Source organism: Squalius cephalus, assembly GCF_949319135.1.
Source record: "Squalius cephalus genome assembly, chromosome: 16".
NCBI lineage: Eukaryota > Metazoa > Chordata > Actinopteri > Cypriniformes > Leuciscidae > Squalius > Squalius cephalus.
In genome coordinates, this window is record NC_137137.1 from 2,340,830 (window position 1) to 2,359,765 (window position 18,936).

Sequence of the window (18,936 nt, forward strand, 5' to 3'; positions counted from 1 at the left end):
AGGGGATAGGGAACGATTCAGACAGTGTAAATATGCTTTCCATTGGGGCGAATGAAGTCTGGTTTCACGTTAGTGTCACATGAATCACGTCAGCTCCGGTCCAGAGACACAATATACAGAGCGGATCATATGATTGAGTCGATGCAGAACACAAAAGGTATCAGACCCGTTTGAATTCGGCACAGATGCTGTATTATAAAGCGATATGGAGGAGATCAGGAGGAGAAACGGTTAGAGATTAGGAGGAAACTGCAGCTTTACCGAGCTCAACGGCTCTGACGGAGCTGTGATAAACTAATATAAGCTGTTCCATATGTCCCGCCTTATCTTCCCGTTTCAGTGGAAATTACGTCAACACATTGAATAATGCTGTGCGTTTCAAGGCATTTCAGTGGGCTTTGAAGTTACTGAATTGACTCAGCTGGTGAATTGCTTTTGGGTTTTTTTACGGTAAGGTTTAGGAGACCCGTTTTCCTGTTTAAAAATTATCTCAAGAACATTAAGAGGTTTGTTTTTATTTCTCCAAGGTATTTGGCATTTGATCGAAGGAAAGCAAAAAGCGTGACATTTTCAAAGTTTAGATGCTTAATCTTTCTCGCTTAATTCTTTCTTTCTCGAGAAAAGCAAGAGATGTGTACGTAAACTCTTATGCAACTCACCCGTAGTTACTCAAGGCCTTATTTTTGTTATTAAAGCAATTATGTCAGGATGGTTGCACGTGAAGGTTAAAACGAGCTGTTTATTTTCTCAGATGATAGTTTTAGATGTTGCCGTTGCAGTTATCCTGTTATGGTGCCTGGAATCCATCTGTTTTTATTCCTCTTTGTCCTGAGTGTGTGTGTTTTATAGGAGGTTTGTGTAGGGCAGGGCCGGCCAGCCGTCTGAATATTACAAACACATTTTTTAATAACATGTTGTAACCCAGATTATAAGAGGGTTATATGTACGTTGTGTCCTTTAGTGTTTGCGTGTAATAATGAAGCGTCTCTCTTCTGCAGGTTGAATCACATGAATGTGGTGGCGGCGAGAGACGTTCCAGAAGAACTCCAGAAATTGGCAACGAATGACCTGCCATTGCTGGCCATGGAGTACTGCCAGGGAGGAGACCTACGCAAGGTGTGGCACTTACAAAAAAACGTTTTGGCCAAACACCATGGTGATAGCATGGGTTTTTGGACATGCAGCATCATGGTACAAACCATGGTATATGAATATTCCAATGATTCAGTTGCATTATCAAAATAACCTCTGTGCTTTCTGTATGTTCAGTACCTGAATCTGCTTGAGAACTGCTGTGGCATGAGAGAAGCTGCTGTTCTGACACTGATTCAAGATATATGTGAGTCTGCATACACCAGCCAATGGCGGTCCAAAGTTATTCCCACCAATCGCAACACTAGGGTCCTATGATTTACACAACACGGAAAACGTGGACAGAATTGCGGAGTCCAGTTATAAAAATGTAATTTACAGTGTAATGCCACGGAATTTGGCTTTTGCCACGGAAGAGGGTTGTACACTTAAACTGCCATATGGATTAGTGTCTGTGAAAATTAACATGCAAAAAGACTGTTGAAACTCAAAATCATAAATTTTCTTCCATGTTGTAATTTTAACACTAAACCTGTGTTGTGCAGCACTTTGGTTGGCAAAAAACATTTGATTACACATCATTTCTGACAGTAAATTTGATAACAGAATTGTGTGGGGGGGGTTTAAGCATTTTATAGGGCTCTGTTATTGTAAAAATGTTAATTTTTGCATGCTTTTAGTTACTAAAATATTTAATTAAACCATTAAAACTGAATCCAGAAAAATTTAAACAATTTCTGAAAATAATAAAACAGCTGTAAAAAATTTAATTTTTGTTAAACTGGCAATAAGCTGTTGTTAAATTTAATTAAATTTAATTAGACATGCTTTTTGATTAATGCAATTGTATTTAACCATTAAAATGGAATCCAGAAAAATTAAAACAGAAAAAAAAAAGGGATTTGGGAAGAAATAAAACAGATTTCATAGGGCCCTACAACACAAATAACACAAGCAGCTGTTCAACTCAGTTTTTCCAGCAGTCTTTAGTCCCAGCAGACGGCAAACCAGACTAGTTGACCTTTATCACGTGAGCACGTGAACATATGTGAGCCGTAAACAGAGGTCAGCCGAACTAGTCGGTTTATATTTCTGCTGAATCTGCGTTTGTGTCACATCAGGTCTTGTAAATGTCAGAACATGAACCGAATCACATATTTAACCCAGATTTGCAGCTGAAAGTGGTGGAGAGTATGAATCAGACCAATCTGATGTCCACACACACACACACACACAAACACACACACACACACACACACACACACACACACACACACACGCATTACCAGAGAGAAGAAGTCTGATGCATTATGCAGCTTAAGACTTTTTTAGCAAGAAAATGGAGAAAATGGTGGGGGCTCTACTAAAACTTATGGACTTAAAAGGGAAAGTTTCTCCAAAAATTAATTTACTCACCCTCATGTCATTCCAAACCTACAATCAAACCAAAATGTATTCAGATTTCAGACACCTTTCTATCCTAACTTACATAAATGAACTATAGTGTCCTGAAAATATATTAAAAAGTATATATGGTGTCTGAATAATTTTTGGTTTGACTGTACATGACTTGGTTTTGTATGTAGAACAGAAAAGGAAGTGTTCAGCTTAACTTAACTATGATTCATTTAACTTTGTTTAAGACTTCTTCTTTTTTTAGAATCCCTAGAAATATAAACAGACACAAATGAGTCAATAAGTTATGCAGGAAGAGTAAAGAGCTATAAATGAACGTGGAGCAGCTCAGATCGTTTGATGAGAAATGTTTGAGTATCTTGGCAAACGTGAGCACAGTTTGAGACATCTCTGGTGAAGCTGTGATACATGTGAGATTTCTGGGGTCATTTTTAAGAGGACTTGTTCTCTTCTGACAAGCAGAACTAGGAATTGGTCTATTTTCATGTGTAACTTTCAGAACGTTCTGCTGCACATCTCATTTTGTGTGCCGTGAAAAAAAACCCAAAAAAAAAACCATACTGGTTTAAAGGTGAGAAAATGAGTGACCTATAACCATAGGCGTCGATTTCGGGGGGGACGGGGAGGGGGGTTTGGGGCGCGTACCCAGCAGATTTCGTCATGAGTCATTTTGTACCCACCACTTTTAACTTCCGTCCATATTAATTTGACTTTTGGTTCAATTTTTTTTACCGTTTTCAGTGGTTGTGAGGAGCAATATGAGAGAGAAATTTGGTAATCATTGTCTGACCCAACAAAAAAACATTATAATATTAATTTAATTTTATTTTTCCGTGTTCGCATTTATGAGGGAAAAAAACAACGTGTCAGTTCTCGGTTACGGACGTGAGCGCTCTGAAAGCGGCACTAAAAGACTGCTTTAAAACTTTCACAGAGACCTCGAACAGAACAGCTGCCTTTTTTTTTAAAGTGAATTTCGTTTTGTATTAATTATATCTTAATTTTAATCAATGTTTCATGAACCAATTGCCTGGATTTAATAAATAAATATAGCAGATAATCACGACATTGGAGGCGCCGGCGAGTGAACTGGAGTTCGTCTCATAAATGAACCGAAACTCAGCGTATAATGCACATTCACATCACATTCACAGCGTATTTAGACACATTTAGACGCAGTCATAATCATTACTTTTACCGGTTCTTTGTGGCAAGCTTTATGCGTGCGGTCGTGCGCTTGAGTGCGGCTATATTACGTAAGCTCATTATCCTGTAGGCTCTATAAGTAGCCTAATTAAATTAATATAAAGGGGCGATTTGTCCACGAATTACTTAAATGAACAACTAGCCTACTAGTCGACTAGGAAAAAAACTTTTAGTCGGAAGCAGCCCTTATTCCACATATTTTTAAACCAGGCAACAGGACATCTGTGTTGAGCGAGCGACCCTGCGGAATGAACGAGCGGAGCGGAATATTCAGAAATGCGCTCTCCACTCACGAGCTCTGATCGGAACAAACCCAAACCTCACTGTCTGCTGAACTTGCGCAGAAACATCAAAATATAACCAGTTTTTTAAAATGGTTTTTAAAACTAAACACTATTTTAGCACAAATTATGAGCTTATTGGCGATATTTTTATAATTATTGACAAAATTAGAATATAGTAAAAGTAGTTTTTTGAAAGTTTTGGGTGGGCCTGTTGAAAAGTGGGGCTGTGCCTGAGCTACAGGACATCGTCTTTCAAAACATAACCTGAAAAAAATGAATGCGTCATTGTACCCAGCACTTCTGAAAATGCACTTCCGAATGCGTCTCTGTCCCCAGCACATTTCAAACCAAACTGACGCCCATGCCTATAACCTTTAGTCACTATAGAGATAAGATATTATGACCTGGATTGGGTTGATGAGGTACGTCTGCTGTTTATTATCCATTGTGAGTAGATTATCTTTGTTTACACTCGATCCACAACTAACAAAGATCTAATGATAGGCCACGAATGTCGTTGTATACAACATGTCATCATCGTGCCGTACCTTATCGTCACTCTGTGGTCCACCAGAGATTTTTCTGTTAAATCACCATCATGAACCTGGATTTAGTCACCGGCCTCATCCTGTTCAGTTTCCTCTCAAGAGAAAATACTGCGGTTTCCTAAACGAAACATGTTGAGATGAACATGGTCATCAGTTGATGTGGAAGTCCTGTTTCCAGTCAAATCGGCTGGGTGTAAGACCCTGATCCTACGTGACCTTATAATTGAGGATTTATTGGGAATACTTTAGAAAAATAATGTGGAAACATTATTTCTGGCGGTCAACTGGAGTGTTGGGCTTGATGTCTTAAAGTGATAGTCAACCCTCCTCAAAACCATGTGAATACCCTCATCATTTACATTACTCAACCGTACGTCATTCCAAATCTGTATGACTATTTCTTCCCAGAACACAAAAGAAAATAAAGACAAAAAACCTGAGAGATCTAGTTACCTGAATAATTACACATCTGGTTTAATGGCACTGAGGTTTGTTACCGCCACAGTAACACACAGTGCATTCAGGACCAGTGAGCTGGCAGAGCATTGGTGTCTAAAGTTATATTGATGATTATCTCATTAAAATGTAAATATATCCAATAAATAAAAACAAATCTGTCTCTCTCCAGCCTCGGCGCTGACGTACCTCCACGGGATGAGAATTATTCACAGAGACCTCAAACCGGAAAACATTGTACTTCAACAGGGAGAAAAAAGGGTAAGTGTTGAGAGAACTGGTGCAAAAGATCCGATTCACTAAATAATAATGTTTAAAAAATAATAATAATATTTTGCAGTAATTCTGTTTTCTAAAAGCATTAAGACGGCACTATTTCCACTCTCATATTTTATTGCTAAATTAAAGCAGCATGAATGTTTCCTGCATCTTGTAGCTGGTCCATAAGATCATAGATCTGGGTTATGCTAAAGAGCTGGACCAGAGCAGCCTGTGCACATCGTTTGTTGGGACGCTGCAGTATTTGGTGGGTACATCAACGGATTTGTGCAAAATACCAGACTTTTTTGATTGTTTTAGTGTCTCATCTTTACTGATATACAGTATTTTGTCTGTGTGTTGTACTGTCGGTCTCTCAGGCCCCTGAGCTGTTAGAGCAGCAGAAGTACACGGTGGCGGTGGATTACTGGAGTTTCGGGACGCTGGTTTTTGAGTGTATCACAGGATTCAGGCCTTTTCTACCAAACTGGCAACCCGTGCAATGGTAATTATTCCCACAGCTGACTGAATTTTACACTGCAAGGTCTGATGGTTGCACAGATCTGATAGTTCGCAACCTTTTTGACTCCAAGGCCTCTATTGACATTGACAGTATTCAGTGCCCCTCTTTGAGGCGAATAGTTTTTATCCTGTACATCTGCTGTAAATTACCTTTCTTTTCTTTTCTTACATCTTTGGATAGTCCTAGTTTCTGTATATTAAGTTTCCTTACTGCAGAAGTTATAGGAGCTGAACGTTCTTCAGGGTTCCTACTCTTTTAACCTACCTAATTTTGTTTTGGAGTCTAAAGTATAATAGGGGCACTTTCAGATTTTATTCATTTCCATGAATGACTATTCCTGGTCTAGATATTACACTTTTAAAATGAGGCTTCCTCATATATTCATGGTTTTTTCCAAGACTGTGGGAATCCTGGGTCTTCAAAGAAACCAAAATCAGTGTTGATCGGGTGAACTGAAAGAAATATACAGTTTTTTGTTGTTGTTTTAGCCTGTTTTAAAGCTGGCCTTGGAGAACCTATCTTGCCAAATAAAGCAGGCTGTGTGATATGAAAGGTAAACTGTAAAAGCTGATGCAGATGTGAGGAAATTACACCATTTCAAAATATAATTATTAATAATTTATAAATAAATAGTTTTTTTCTTGTTTACGTACTTGTGGTGGCATGTGTGTACTGGCTTCAGCTCTTCAGTTTAAAGGGATGGTTCTGAGTAAAATCAACCTAGGGTCCTGTGCACCATGACCTCGAGCCAAACACCCCCCCGAGAAGCCTTTTTCCCCTTGGTTGAACATTATTAAAGTTAGAGCTTATTTAGAGATATCAGCCGGATGGCGCTAATGGATCCAAGGCTGTATCTTGTAAATTACCCCACTAATAATGCCCAGAATGGCACCAAACTTCTACAGTAGTACAAATAGGTTCTGTACTCATAAAACGAGGCATTGGAAAGTATAATCTGTATGTGAATGAACCCAATAGCAAGACTCAAAACAAAAGTACATTCGGTACAAGTCATGACCTGACAGCTTGAGCCAGAGTTTCTGTACTTCATGCAGAAAAGACCTTCATAAACACTATTGTTCTAACATCTTATGTTTGAGGAAAGATAATATTCCTGCTACAATAGTTTATTATTCCGGGAATTGCTGTACTGTGATTGGATGTGCTCCAGTATTCTCACCACATGGACTGTTTTTATATTATAACCTCTGAGAATGTGAGAAAAATCATGGGTGTGTTGCAAAATAAATCCAGGTTTGTTTGAATTCACATCTCTCTCTCTCTCTCTCTCTCTCTCCTCAGGCACGGCAAGCTGTTGCAGAAACAGCTGGATGATATTGTGGTTTACGAGGATCTGACGGGAGAAGTTCGATTCTCCAAACACCTTCCGAACCCTCACAACCTCAACAAGTGAGTCCTGTGACTACGTGAACGGAGGAATCTGTTACTAACCATCATGTTGTGCTCGGGTCATTTTGACCCGGAGAGTATTTTCCCGAAAATGCTAGTTAATGTTATTGCATTGGACTAAAATTTACCAAGTTACTCACAAATTGTTTTTGATACTTTTTGTCTTTATTTTTTTGTGTGTGTGTGTGTGTGTGTGTTTTCCCCCCCACATTGTAACACTGAACTATCAGGCCAACTGAACTATCAAATTGACTGGCCTACAAAAAAATTGCTTATAAATCTCTAATTATGCTACATCATCACAAAATATTCTATTTCAATTTTTTGTCAACTTGTTTTCTTTCAATTAGGACCGGTTATATATTTCTTTTTGGAATTGTTTGATCGTAGGCCTTTTTTATCTGAGCTTACATACCTCAGTTTTTGAGTGAAAAAAAAAAAAAAAAAAACGTTATTTGTGGATAATTTTGTAAATTTTACATAAAATGAAAACAAATTGCACCAGTTATCACACTAGTGTGCTTTAATGTTTAACCATGTTTAATGTTTTATTTTGTATAAAATGGCACAAAGTCACACCTGTGGTGTTCCCGGTCAAAAATGACTGGCCTACAAAAGAAATAGCTTATAAATCTCTTGTTATGCTATTTTATCAACAAATATTAGAATCAATCTTTTTGTCAACTTGTTTTTTTGTTTTTTAAATTAGGACAGGTTTTGTATTTATTTTTGAAACTGATCATAGGCCTCAAATTTTTCAACAACAATTATTCATTCATTAGTTTCAAGTACAGCTAAATCGATAAATTTGACTTAAAAAAAAAATGGAGTGTTTAAAATGGGTTAATCTAACTCTATGTGTTTCAGACTGTTAGCTGGGAAGCTGGAGAGCTGGCTACAAATGATGCTGAGATGGTCACCGAAAGAGCGAGGCAAAGATTTAAAACAGCAGAGCAAAGACATTCAGGAGGGGGTCAAAGATCCGGAGGAGGACAGTAAAGAAACCAGTCCAGAGAGTGTCAAAGACTCTCCGAAAAGTTCCTGTTTCTGCTTCGATGAATTACGGCGCATTCTGGATCTAAAGGTAAGCTGAAGCTCTCGATGATGAAATGTAGGGCTGCAACAATCAATCGATAATGAAAATCATGGACAGCAAATGTCATTATCGATTAGTTGCGTCTGCCCAGCACTGAATAACGAATAACGCATTTCTATGGACAAAATGCATCTAAAAATAGTGTGAGAAACATACTGAACTGTATTTCCATTTTGCATGAACGCTCGTCCTGACAGTCTGCGTTAAACTTCAGACTTTACTGAACGAGCGCCGGCGCGCGCATGCATTACAGAGGAAGACTATTAATATTCACCGCAAAAATATAAATTTTGCTGAAATATCTGTTGTCGGACGTTAAATTTAGGTTTAAAAGTCAACATTAAAGTATTTGTAATTCAAGTATCTAATGAGAGTGGTAGCTGTAAAGGGATAACTGTGTGTAATTGAATATAAATGTAAGATTTTAACATTTACAGGATAAAGAAATGACAGTAACAGGTTACTGTGTCCAGAGGGAACGTGTGTGTTCCTGCAGACAATTCCTCTTATCTGTCAACACTGAGTTTGTGTTTTTCTTTGTCTTTATACTTATCATCTTCATTTTTAATGTAGGGATTTAAACTCTCCTTTTGCTTTTTAGCTCTTTTGTACGTAGCATAGATATATATATATATATTCGCTATGTTTTCATAGCATTCAGTTGGCAAATTAGTTTGAAGGACAGCTTTGGCCAGGACGTGGAATAGTGTGTTTAGTCAAGAAAAGAAAAGAAGCAGCTTTTTTATCCGATTAATCGAAGAAATAATCGACCAACTAATCGATTTATCAAGTTGCAGCTCTAATGGAACGATTACAGCAGCAAATGGCCCCTCAGAATCATCCTAATCCTCCCGTTACGCCACAGTGTTGTGCATAAATATGCCTAATTTTATCGTCTCTTTCTTCTCAGCTGGTCCACGTACTCAACATGACCTCGGCTGAAATATTCACCTACTCCGTGCAGCCGCTGGAAGACGTGGCGTCCCTTCAGGAACGAATCGCGCAAGACGCTCGCATTCCTCCGGCCAATCAGGAGCTGCTGCTGGAGGCGGGACTTGCCCTCGAGCCGCAGAACAGCGTCATGCAGTGTGCCATCGATTATAGCGTATGTTTGACACCTTTTAGATGCTACAGCAACTTTTTAACGTCAATCCAACCCAGTTTAGCCTGATTGTGTTGTGTTTTTAGCTGATGGACGCCCGGCGCACGGATGAGCCGCTTGTTTTCCTGTTTGACCGTTCGTGCTGCAGTTACGAGCCTCATTTTACGCCTCGTGTCCTTCCTGAGAACGTCCGATTCGTCCGTGAGTTACTGTCCATTTCTTTCCCTCGTTCACCTCAGTAGTCTAAAGTCTTCATCACTATATTGACAGAAATGTACCTGTTGTCCTTTTAAAAACAAGATTAACCATTGTTATTTTCCATGTAACAAAAACTTTGAAACATTTCAATGCAATAAAAAAAAGCAAAAATGTATAAAAGTAAACAAATGTTTCAAACATTGAAGTGCAGAAGAACTAGCCTATAATAAACAATCAAAACTTTTCAGATATTGATTTTTAGTCCAGATTAAAATTAGGGATGCATGATCTATCGGCCACCATATCAGTATCGATATATTTGGTCATTTTTTATGTTATCGTTATCGACCCGATAAGAAAATTTGCTTGAAACTGCTTGAAATATGATTGACATCACTTAGAAAAGGAAAGTACAGTTAAGTGCAACACAAGCAGTGCAAGTCTGTCATATAGGCTACATAAAATTATAATGAGAACACTACTGTAAAATGTTGTGAATTCTGTGAATTTGGATTTATCGGCCAATATATCGGTTATCAATTATAAAAAATTATCGGTTATCGGTATCGGCCAAAATGTTCATATCAGTTCATCCCTAATTAAAATAAAAAAATTGTGTCTATAAGTATTTGGTGTTGCTTAATAATCTGAACGTCTGTTTTAAAAAGTAACTGCTTGACTTCCTTTCTTCTCCATGACAAGTGAGTTAAAAACAGAAAGTTAACCAGGAAACCGATGCAACTTCATTATTTCTGCCGTTCTGTACAAAGCGCCACCTACTGTCAGAGAGTGAATCTGCATTTTCATTCAGCCGAACACTAACAGCTTCTCATCCATGTTTTTCATCGCCTCTTTTAAGCAGCACATACAGAGTGTTATTAAATTTCACTGGTTGATGGAAAAGCATCATTCTATAAAATTATCTAGAATAATTTACAGTAGGGGTGTAAAGATACCCTCATTCGATACATATCATGATACTGAACTCACGATACTATATTATTGCGATACTTTAAGACGTGAGGTAAAAGGTTAACACATTTTTTTTTTTACGGTTGATTAAAATGCTAAATTTGGTTTTACATTGGGGTGTATGAATAGGGTTGGACTTGTAGTACTGACACTAAAACTCTGAAAACTTGAATTTTTTCTCGCACAATAATTTTTATTTTGGGTGAACTATTTACAATACATAGTCACTATCCACGATACATATTGTTGTATTTTTGTTTTAAGATATATTGTGACAATATATTGTTACACCCCTAATTTACAGTATTTTAAAGTGCCCACAATACCATGCAACACTGGTAGTGTCTACACCTCAGAGAAGGGTCACTAAATGGATCTGTCTTTTGTGATGTAGAGAACGAGCCGAAACGCTCACTCCCCTACAGTTCCCAGAGACGCACATGGGGTCAAGCGTGGCAAACCATCCGCGCGCTGAAGGAGGACTGGCAGAGGCTGCAGCAAGGACAGAAAGTAGCCATGTAAGACGAGAGCGATCTGTAAGAGCTGACGCTGATGTGAGAGGCTGTCAGTTTCAAAAATAAATGTCTTGACTGAAAGAAAACAAGTTGACAAAAAGATTGAATCCAATATTTGGTGATAAAATAGCGTGACAAGTGATTTATAAGCTTTTTTTTTTAGGCCGGTCAAGTTTTATAGGGTTTTCAAAACAGCACAACGGTTAAGAATGTGGAATTTTGAGCTTTTTCGGATTTATTTAAGATACATTTAGTTCTCTAATGTGAAACAGAATAATTGGCAAGAAAATAATGTAGGGCGAGAGATTTTATCCATCAGTATTTGATTGGATCATGAAAGTGGTCTGTGATATTATTAGTTAATTTTATTTCCCCCCTCTCACTTAGTTACAACAATAGAAGCTAATAAATATTTTACAATTTAATTACATTTACACTGAGCAGACGCCTTTGTCCAAAGCGACTTACAAATTAGGACTAAATTAAGAGTCATCGTGAAGAGACAAAAACAACACAAGAAGTGCTCAAAATACAAAGTTCAGGCATTACTCAGAGTAGCATATGCCAGACAAGGTAGGATTAAAGGAAAAGGAAAAATATTTTTTAAAACAATTTTTATGAGGTTAAGACAGGAACGAACGTAGAAATTAAAGATTATGATTTTTTTTCTTTAGAACCCCTAATTTACAAGACCAGTAATATTTATTGGTAACACTCTACAACAAGGTTAACTAATGCTACTTTATTGTAAAGTCTTTACCCATTTATTAAACAAGTTAACAAAGTAGTCCCATTTATTTATATAGAGCTTTAGTGAGAGGCTGTAAATGACTCGTTCACTCTCTCTCTGTTCCAGCATGAGTCTCCTCAGACATAACGGCACATTGTCAAAGCAGAAGAACGAGATGGTGTCGATGCACCAGAGGTTAAAAGCCACGCTGGAGTTTTTCAGCACTAGTCTGCACATCGACATTGACAAATACCAGGAGCAGAGAGCCACGGGGATCGGTATGACACACCTTCACAAATAAATATTAGTGTACCCAAACCGGCTCTCAGTTCTGGTTTTAGCATTACTTTCAGAATGAGTGTTGATTGGCTCATGCTTTCCAGCTTCTGAAAAATTATTGAGTGTCTGGAGAGAAATGGAGCAAACCGCCCTCGACTGTGGACAGGTACATGCCTATTTGATGTTATGTTAATTAGGGGTGTGACGAGATCTCGCGATATCAAAATATTTCTCGTTGAGGTGAAAAGTTGTCTTGCTATTCGAGAATATAGTTTGTTTTCTTAGGCTGCACGATATATAACAATTTAAAAATCATAATATAGCATAGTGCTATCATTTATAAACCTACTCTTATCACAGGAGAATACATCAGTATGTTATTAATTATGTGAACTGTTCATTGCGATTTCCAAAAAAAATCTTGAGTTTGCATTTTTTGATGTCCACAAGTTCTTGTTCAAGAAATTAGAGCAGCTGTAGCATCTCTATCGTAAAGTAGTGGCCAAATATTAAAGATTAAGTGGTCATTTGAATTAAAAGTTGTTTGGACAATATTAATCAAGGATTTGATCCATCTCTTAAAGCGCCCTCTGCAGGTATTTGTTATAATACATGTGCATAAGTTGATAACATTACATTATGTTGTTCAATAAAACCATAAAATGACTTGATTTTGATACTTTATTTACACTAATTATTATTGCCTTTTATGTATTTTATGTCATTTTAAAGGCTATTGTTCACTTGTTTGTTTGTTGTATTGTTATTACCTAATAATTATTAAAATAATTGAACAATTACTAGTTAAACGCGCCTGCATTGTTCTGCATTTTTGTGACTTTAAGCTGAAAATTTTTCTAGTTATATTTTGTCATTGAAGATTTCTTTAATGTAGTGCTTTTTAAAAATATCATCTCGTCTCAACCCAATATCGTGTATCGTCACACCCCTATGTAATTGCTATCATAGTGAATGTTTGTGTGGTTGTAACCGTGTGTTTTGGTGTTGTAATTGTGTGTGCGTCAGACAGAAGACGTGAATAAACTGGAAGAGGAGATGATGACCCTTCAAACTGATATTGTTGAACTCCAGAGACAGCCGTGGAGGAGTGGAGAGGCTTTAGAGACACTGTAAACCAACACACACACACACACACACATACACATACTAGTCTCATGTAGTCATACTGATATATGAATGTTTGGTGTGAATCATATTTGTTACATTGGGCTTTTGGTGCTCATATGGTATGATTTAGTCAGAATGTGAAGCTCATACTCGATAACAAAATACCTTAGTTTAAGGTTAGGGTTTTTACATTTACTTTTTACAAATCAGTAAAGATATCACGGCTAAAAGACACGTGAACTCCGACCTGAAGGTGAATGTTTTTACAATGATACTAAGTGGCCTTTACTTGATTAAAAAGTGTGAACTATCAATCAGATGACAGAAGTAGATTGTGTGTGACAGGTTTTTTTTTGTGTGCAAAGTTTCGATAATATCCTCATTTTCTCCAGTAGCAATACCTCTCTCTTCTCTCCGATGGTGAATTGAACCACAAATTGCGAATTGAAAATACGGCCAATGGAAACACGTCAATTTCGCATAAACTCCCATTTATCACAAAAAAGTTTTCACTCTCGCATGAGGGGTTTTTTCTGGCAATGGAAACAGTTTTTGCCCATTTACAGGTCACCTGACGTAGATGACGTGGTATATTTGGACAGAATACAAGACAGAGTTCTTTATTAAATTCATAAAAGACAATGAATTTCAGGAATACTGGATTCTAAACCTCAAATAAATGCCACAATCAAGAACTCGAAGCAGATATGAGGGAGAAACACCCAGAAACACCTCATATGAGCCGCTCACAAGTATAAGGGTCTTTCCTTGGCATTAATGATTGGATAACACACATACGTCTCCTTTGATTACTAATAATGGCAAGTGCAGTGGCTGAGATATACATGATACTACCAACATCCGTCGCCATGATTTTTGGAATAACTTTCGCGAGAGGAAATAGTTTTTTGTCGACATTTAGAAATCTGTAATGCAAATCTGTAATGGAAATGCACCTACTGATAGTATACAATATAAGCAGCGCAAGAACCAAAATTAAGTTCTTTTCCGTGGCTTATTGCGCTTAAATGGTCAAACACACACAAAATTATGTCAAAATGCCCGTCTTGGTGTGTATAAACAGTCAGTTTTGGGATATAAATAGTTAACGCATGTTAAGCGCATAAGCTCTTAAAGTGACAGCAGGATAAGCAATAAACCTGCTGTCTGTCAATAATGTGAATCAAAGAACAAAAGACAAAGAGAAAGTCACTCGCTGCTCTTGACTGAATAACTTTTGTAACTTTAATTGTAAGCATTGATCTGTATTTAATATTTAAAGTGAAGAATATCTAGTGTTATTTTACATCTTTAATTTCTGTAGTAGGCTATTTCTTACCCGAATACTACTGTTAGAGCCACCCGAAAACTTAAAGCTGTTTATTTCATGCCACTCTATTGTATTAATTTGTGCTATCATTTGCAATTTCTTTATTTATTCTTATTTTATTACTGGTTGTTTACTGTTTTTTGTTTTTTTTTGGTGTAAATTTAGTTCAAAGATTCAAATAAAGCCTCCCTGTGCTGTGTGAAAGCTATTTCAACAACATTAAGAGATAATAATAAAAACATCTGTACGGCAGTTTCCCCATGGTATCGAATATCGATATTTTTCAAGGTATCGTATCGAAGTTGGAAAATCCAGTATCGTGACAACACTACTTATCAAATATGATACAGTAGGCGTTATATAATAAATTCTTGAATATCTTTCAGAGATGTCATGAACCCCACTGACTTTATCAAATCCAGTGATTTGTTCTTCCTCAGAAGTGTTACTGTAGTCAGATAAATCACAAACATGACTTGTTTCCCAGCAGACTGGTGTAAGCCAGTGTCTGACTCCCTGAAATACCATGAGTGTGTGTGTGTGTGTGTGTTTGCATACGCTCCCACTCACCTGTGTTGTGTTTTGCAGTGAGGTGAAGGCAATGGAGCTCTTCCGTAAACTGAGAGAGAAACCCAGAGGTAAGATACACATGTCAGCATCCTCAGACTGAATGAGCCTCTCCATCATGTGATCTGAAAGTCTCTTTACTGTCTCCAGAGCAGCGCAGTAATGGCGACTGTCAAGAAGTCATCAAACTGGTGGTTCAAGCCGTACAGTTCTACGAGAGGAAGTTGCGGGACTTTTACACACACCTGAGGTCTGTTCCTGTGAGACATTAAATCAGATTTCATTACAGGCTTCTCTGCAGACACAACATTATTGACGGCTGTGATATAAATGAGCTCTGTTCCAATCCCTAAGTTTTCATGTCTGTTGTCTACATAGGCTAGCCTGGCTAACGTCAGACCAAGTCTCATTGAGACTTGGTCTGGGAACTACGTGTGCATTTTCTCGTATTTGAGGCGTGGTTTACGAATGCCCAGAGACGTTTATTGGGCGCTATGAATGTCTATCAAATGCGCCTGTATGTAGCTCATAGCCAATCGCTTCAATTATACCAGATGACGTATGTAGAGTGAGAGAAATTTGACGAGGAAAAAGACGATGGGTCAAAGATTTATTTGTACACGATGGCGTTTAGCGAATATTACCGTTTGTGCAAGATAAACATGAGGGTAGAAGGTAAGGTCGAGTCTGATATAAACAAACTGCTTCGGTGTCGTCATCATCTTGCTGCTCCCTCCCCGTTCTGTGATTGGTTCCCTTTTTCAGGGGAAAATTTGTTCCATGGTGTCCAGACTGCCTAGCAGCGTGAATGAAATCGCGCTGCGAGCAAGGCAGTATGGGGAAACCCAGGCTATACATAGGCAGCATTCAGCATTAAACCTCTTACATAGTAAAACATTAGCATGTTTAATAACTTAATAAGCCAAAAAATTATACCACATAGGCTACATATAGAATAGTAACGTTACATTTTTAATTGAATTCAGTTCTCTTACGAGAGGTTCTCTCGTATTGCGTAAGGAACTTACGCTACGGGAAAAGTCATCTTTTCTCGAGATACTGAAGCCAAAAAATTATCCTTAATTTTTCATAATTTGTCAACGCAGTGCAGCAGGCAGCACAGCAGAGCTAGAGCGGGCAATACTGCGTGCTCATTGGCTGCCGCGCGGCAACTGCTTAAGCCTACCAGTGAGCCCCGCGTGACGTCACGCCCAATCAGGGTGCGCGCGCCCTCGCGCGTCACAGCCCGCCAGAAGGGGCGACGTCAGAGCGTATAAAAACAGGGCTCGGAGGCTTAATTCTCTGATTTCTGTCTCTTCAGCGAAGCTCTTCGCATCGCTGCTCTCTGAGAGAAGCCGTCGCCGTCGAAACCAGCAACGAGCCAGCCTAGGACAGCCTGAGGAAGCCGGACGAATCTTCGCCGCCTTCAGCCTGCCGTGCCAGCTCAGCTATCCGGCGATATATCCTTTCTCATTATGTGTTTTACTGATGTATCTTTACACGAGGCGTTGTTTCAAATGCCTCGCACCACTCCCCGCTCTCTCTCTCCCTCTGTCGAGCCGCGCAACTGCGCCTCTCACAAGGTGTGTTAGAGATGCGGATGATTACGGGGCTCGCTCTCTCCCTCTGTTCGAGCCGCGCAAAACGTGCCGCTCACAAGGGATCGCAGACGCGTACGGTCACGGGGCTAGCTTTCTTTACGTTACAAGAAAGCTACCCCCCCTCCCCCCCGCCCGCCGTCTCCCGGCGAAAGGAGAAAAGAGTGTTCTAGACCCGCCAAGGCCGGTCTAACCTCCATCTCTAACATATTTCTCAGTCCCCTCCTAGTTCAGGCTACTGGGAATATCTATACTGCAGTAAACGAGCCTGTCACAGTACACGCACGCCTGCAAACAGGATAACGCTCTCTGGCTACTCGCCCTCCCCGCACTCTCTCCCTCTGTTCGAGCCGCGCAGACTGCGCCGCTCACAAGGGATTGCAGAAGCTGACAGTCGCGGGGTTAGTTTTCTTTACGTTACAAGAAAGCTACTGTCCCCGCGTCCGTCACTCGCCGGTGATAGGAGAAAAGAGAGTGTTCGAGTCTCACCGAGGCTTGGCTACCGCCTTTCTCACATATTTCTCAGTCCCCTCTAAGTTCAGGCGGCTGGAAATATTAATATTGCAGTAAACGAGCCTGTCACAGCACACGCACGCCTGCAAACATGATAACGCTCTCTGGCTACTCGCTCTCCCCGCACTCTCTCCCTCTGTTCGAGCCGCGCAGACTGCGCCGCTCACAAGGGATTGCAGAAGCTGACAGTCGCGGGGTTAGTTTTCTTTACGTTACAAGAAAGCTACTGTCCCCGCGTCCGTCACTCGCCGGTGATAGGAGGAAAGAGAGCGTTCGAGTCCCACCGAGGCTTGGCTTCCGCCTTTCTCTCATATTTCTCAGTCCCCTCTAAGTTCAGGCGGCTGGAAATATTAATATTGCAGTAAACGAGCCTGTTACCTTACACGCTCGCCTGCAAAACATGACGACGCTCCGGCTACTCGCCCCGCTTCCCGCGCAAACTGCGCCGTTCTCAGGGATGTCAGAGCGGACGGTCACGAGTAATGCTCAGCACCCCGCGTGCCTCACTCACCGGCGGAATGAGGAGGGAGATGTTTGTAGCCCCGCTGAGGCTGGGCCATTCTCCAATTCCCATACGTTTCTTAGCCCCCTCTGAGTTTAGGCGGCTGAAAATGTTAATGTTGCAGCAACGAGCCTGTTATAATACACGCACGTCTGCACGCTATCGCCGACGAAAAACATGACCCGCACTCTCTTATGCTCGAGCGAACCGATAGCCTATGCACTCTTCCCCTGTGGCTCAGTGGCAGAATAACAGGCTTTCACACCAGAGACCCGTGTTCGATCCCGGCTCTGGCAGCAAAATTTTTTATGCTGTTCGCTGATCCAAGCTCGCGGCCAGCTTCTCACACGCAGAAAGTGTGTGTATTGCAGCCAATGAGTCAGTTATACAACTCGCTCGCCTGCACACAAACGCTGTTCGTACAGCGGCCCAGAAAATCTGGCAAAGAGTGTTAATTCTGGTTATTCGGCTCACGCCGACGGTGTTTGAGTGTAGTAAATATGCCCACGACCCAGTGTTCATTTCTACACACAAGCACAATTCCCCCTGTGTACCCCACAGAGCACACTCACATAAAGCGCGCACTTGCCGCTCGAGTGTTAAGTGTAGGAAAGGTGCCCGCTCACGAGTGCTCACAACCACACGCTGTTCGCTCTGTCTCACACGTTCAGGGTTCAGATATCGCCACTGCCACCGGCCGTGTTTTAATAAAGAGTCCTGTGCCCGCTCCCCTGCGTTCACACTCTGCTATAAACACTCACGCGCGCTCTCTCAGCGCAATCCGGCCGGTCACTGCTATCAGCGAGTCCCCGTCTCGCAGCACTGTCTCAGCGCGCACCGCGCGCCCGCCACTGCAGGTCCCTCGTCCCGCGCTATGCAGCGGGCAGGACTCAGAGGCCATTCGACCCCTAGCTATGAGTGCGAATGCATGGAAAGCTATTCCGGGTGTGTCGACATGGGTGCTGGACACGGTAATACAGGGCTATTCGCTACAGTTCAGTCGTCGGCCTCCGCGCTTTCAAGCCCGGACCGAAATGAAAGTGAACGCAGAAGCAGCCCATCTGCTTCATGCAGAAATAGCGAAGCTGCTACGAAAAAAAAAACAAAAAAAACAACAAAAAAAAAGGCCGATAGAGAGAGTTCCTCCTTCTCTGACCGAGGCGGGCTTTTACAGCCGTTATTTCCTCGTGCCCAAGAAGGACGGTGGGCTCAG

The 18,936-nt window shown here is 40.2% G+C and overlaps 1 protein-coding gene across 2 annotated transcripts in view; it reads left to right on the forward strand.

Annotated features, from left to right (window-relative positions):
• The window catches only part of ikbkb (inhibitor of nuclear factor kappa B kinase subunit beta), a 38,450-nt gene that overhangs the window by 9,360 nt on the left and 10,154 nt on the right, over positions 1–18,936 (forward strand). The window contains exons 4-19 of one of the 2 annotated variants that reach the window (XM_079896524.1): positions 999–1,116; positions 1,270–1,339; positions 5,175–5,263; positions 5,439–5,528; positions 5,641–5,765; positions 7,086–7,193; positions 8,061–8,277; positions 9,200–9,394; positions 9,478–9,592; positions 10,956–11,079; positions 11,933–12,084; positions 12,190–12,251; positions 13,112–13,215; positions 15,132–15,181; positions 15,261–15,360; positions 16,432–18,816. In XM_079896524.1, the coding sequence (XP_079752650.1) occupies positions 999–1,116; positions 1,270–1,339; positions 5,175–5,263; positions 5,439–5,528; positions 5,641–5,765; positions 7,086–7,193; positions 8,061–8,277; positions 9,200–9,394; positions 9,478–9,592; positions 10,956–11,079; positions 11,933–12,084; positions 12,190–12,251; positions 13,112–13,215; positions 15,132–15,181; positions 15,261–15,360; positions 16,432–16,459 (1,747 nt within the window). In that variant the 3' untranslated portion in view covers positions 16,460–18,816. Of the gene's footprint in view, positions 1–998; positions 1,117–1,269; positions 1,340–5,174; positions 5,264–5,438; positions 5,529–5,640; positions 5,766–7,085; positions 7,194–8,060; positions 8,278–9,199; positions 9,395–9,477; positions 9,593–10,955; positions 11,080–11,932; positions 12,085–12,189; positions 12,252–13,111; positions 13,216–15,131; positions 15,182–15,260; positions 15,361–16,431; positions 18,817–18,936 lie in introns of those variants that run through there. The other variant, XM_079896523.1, reaches the window with a different exon arrangement.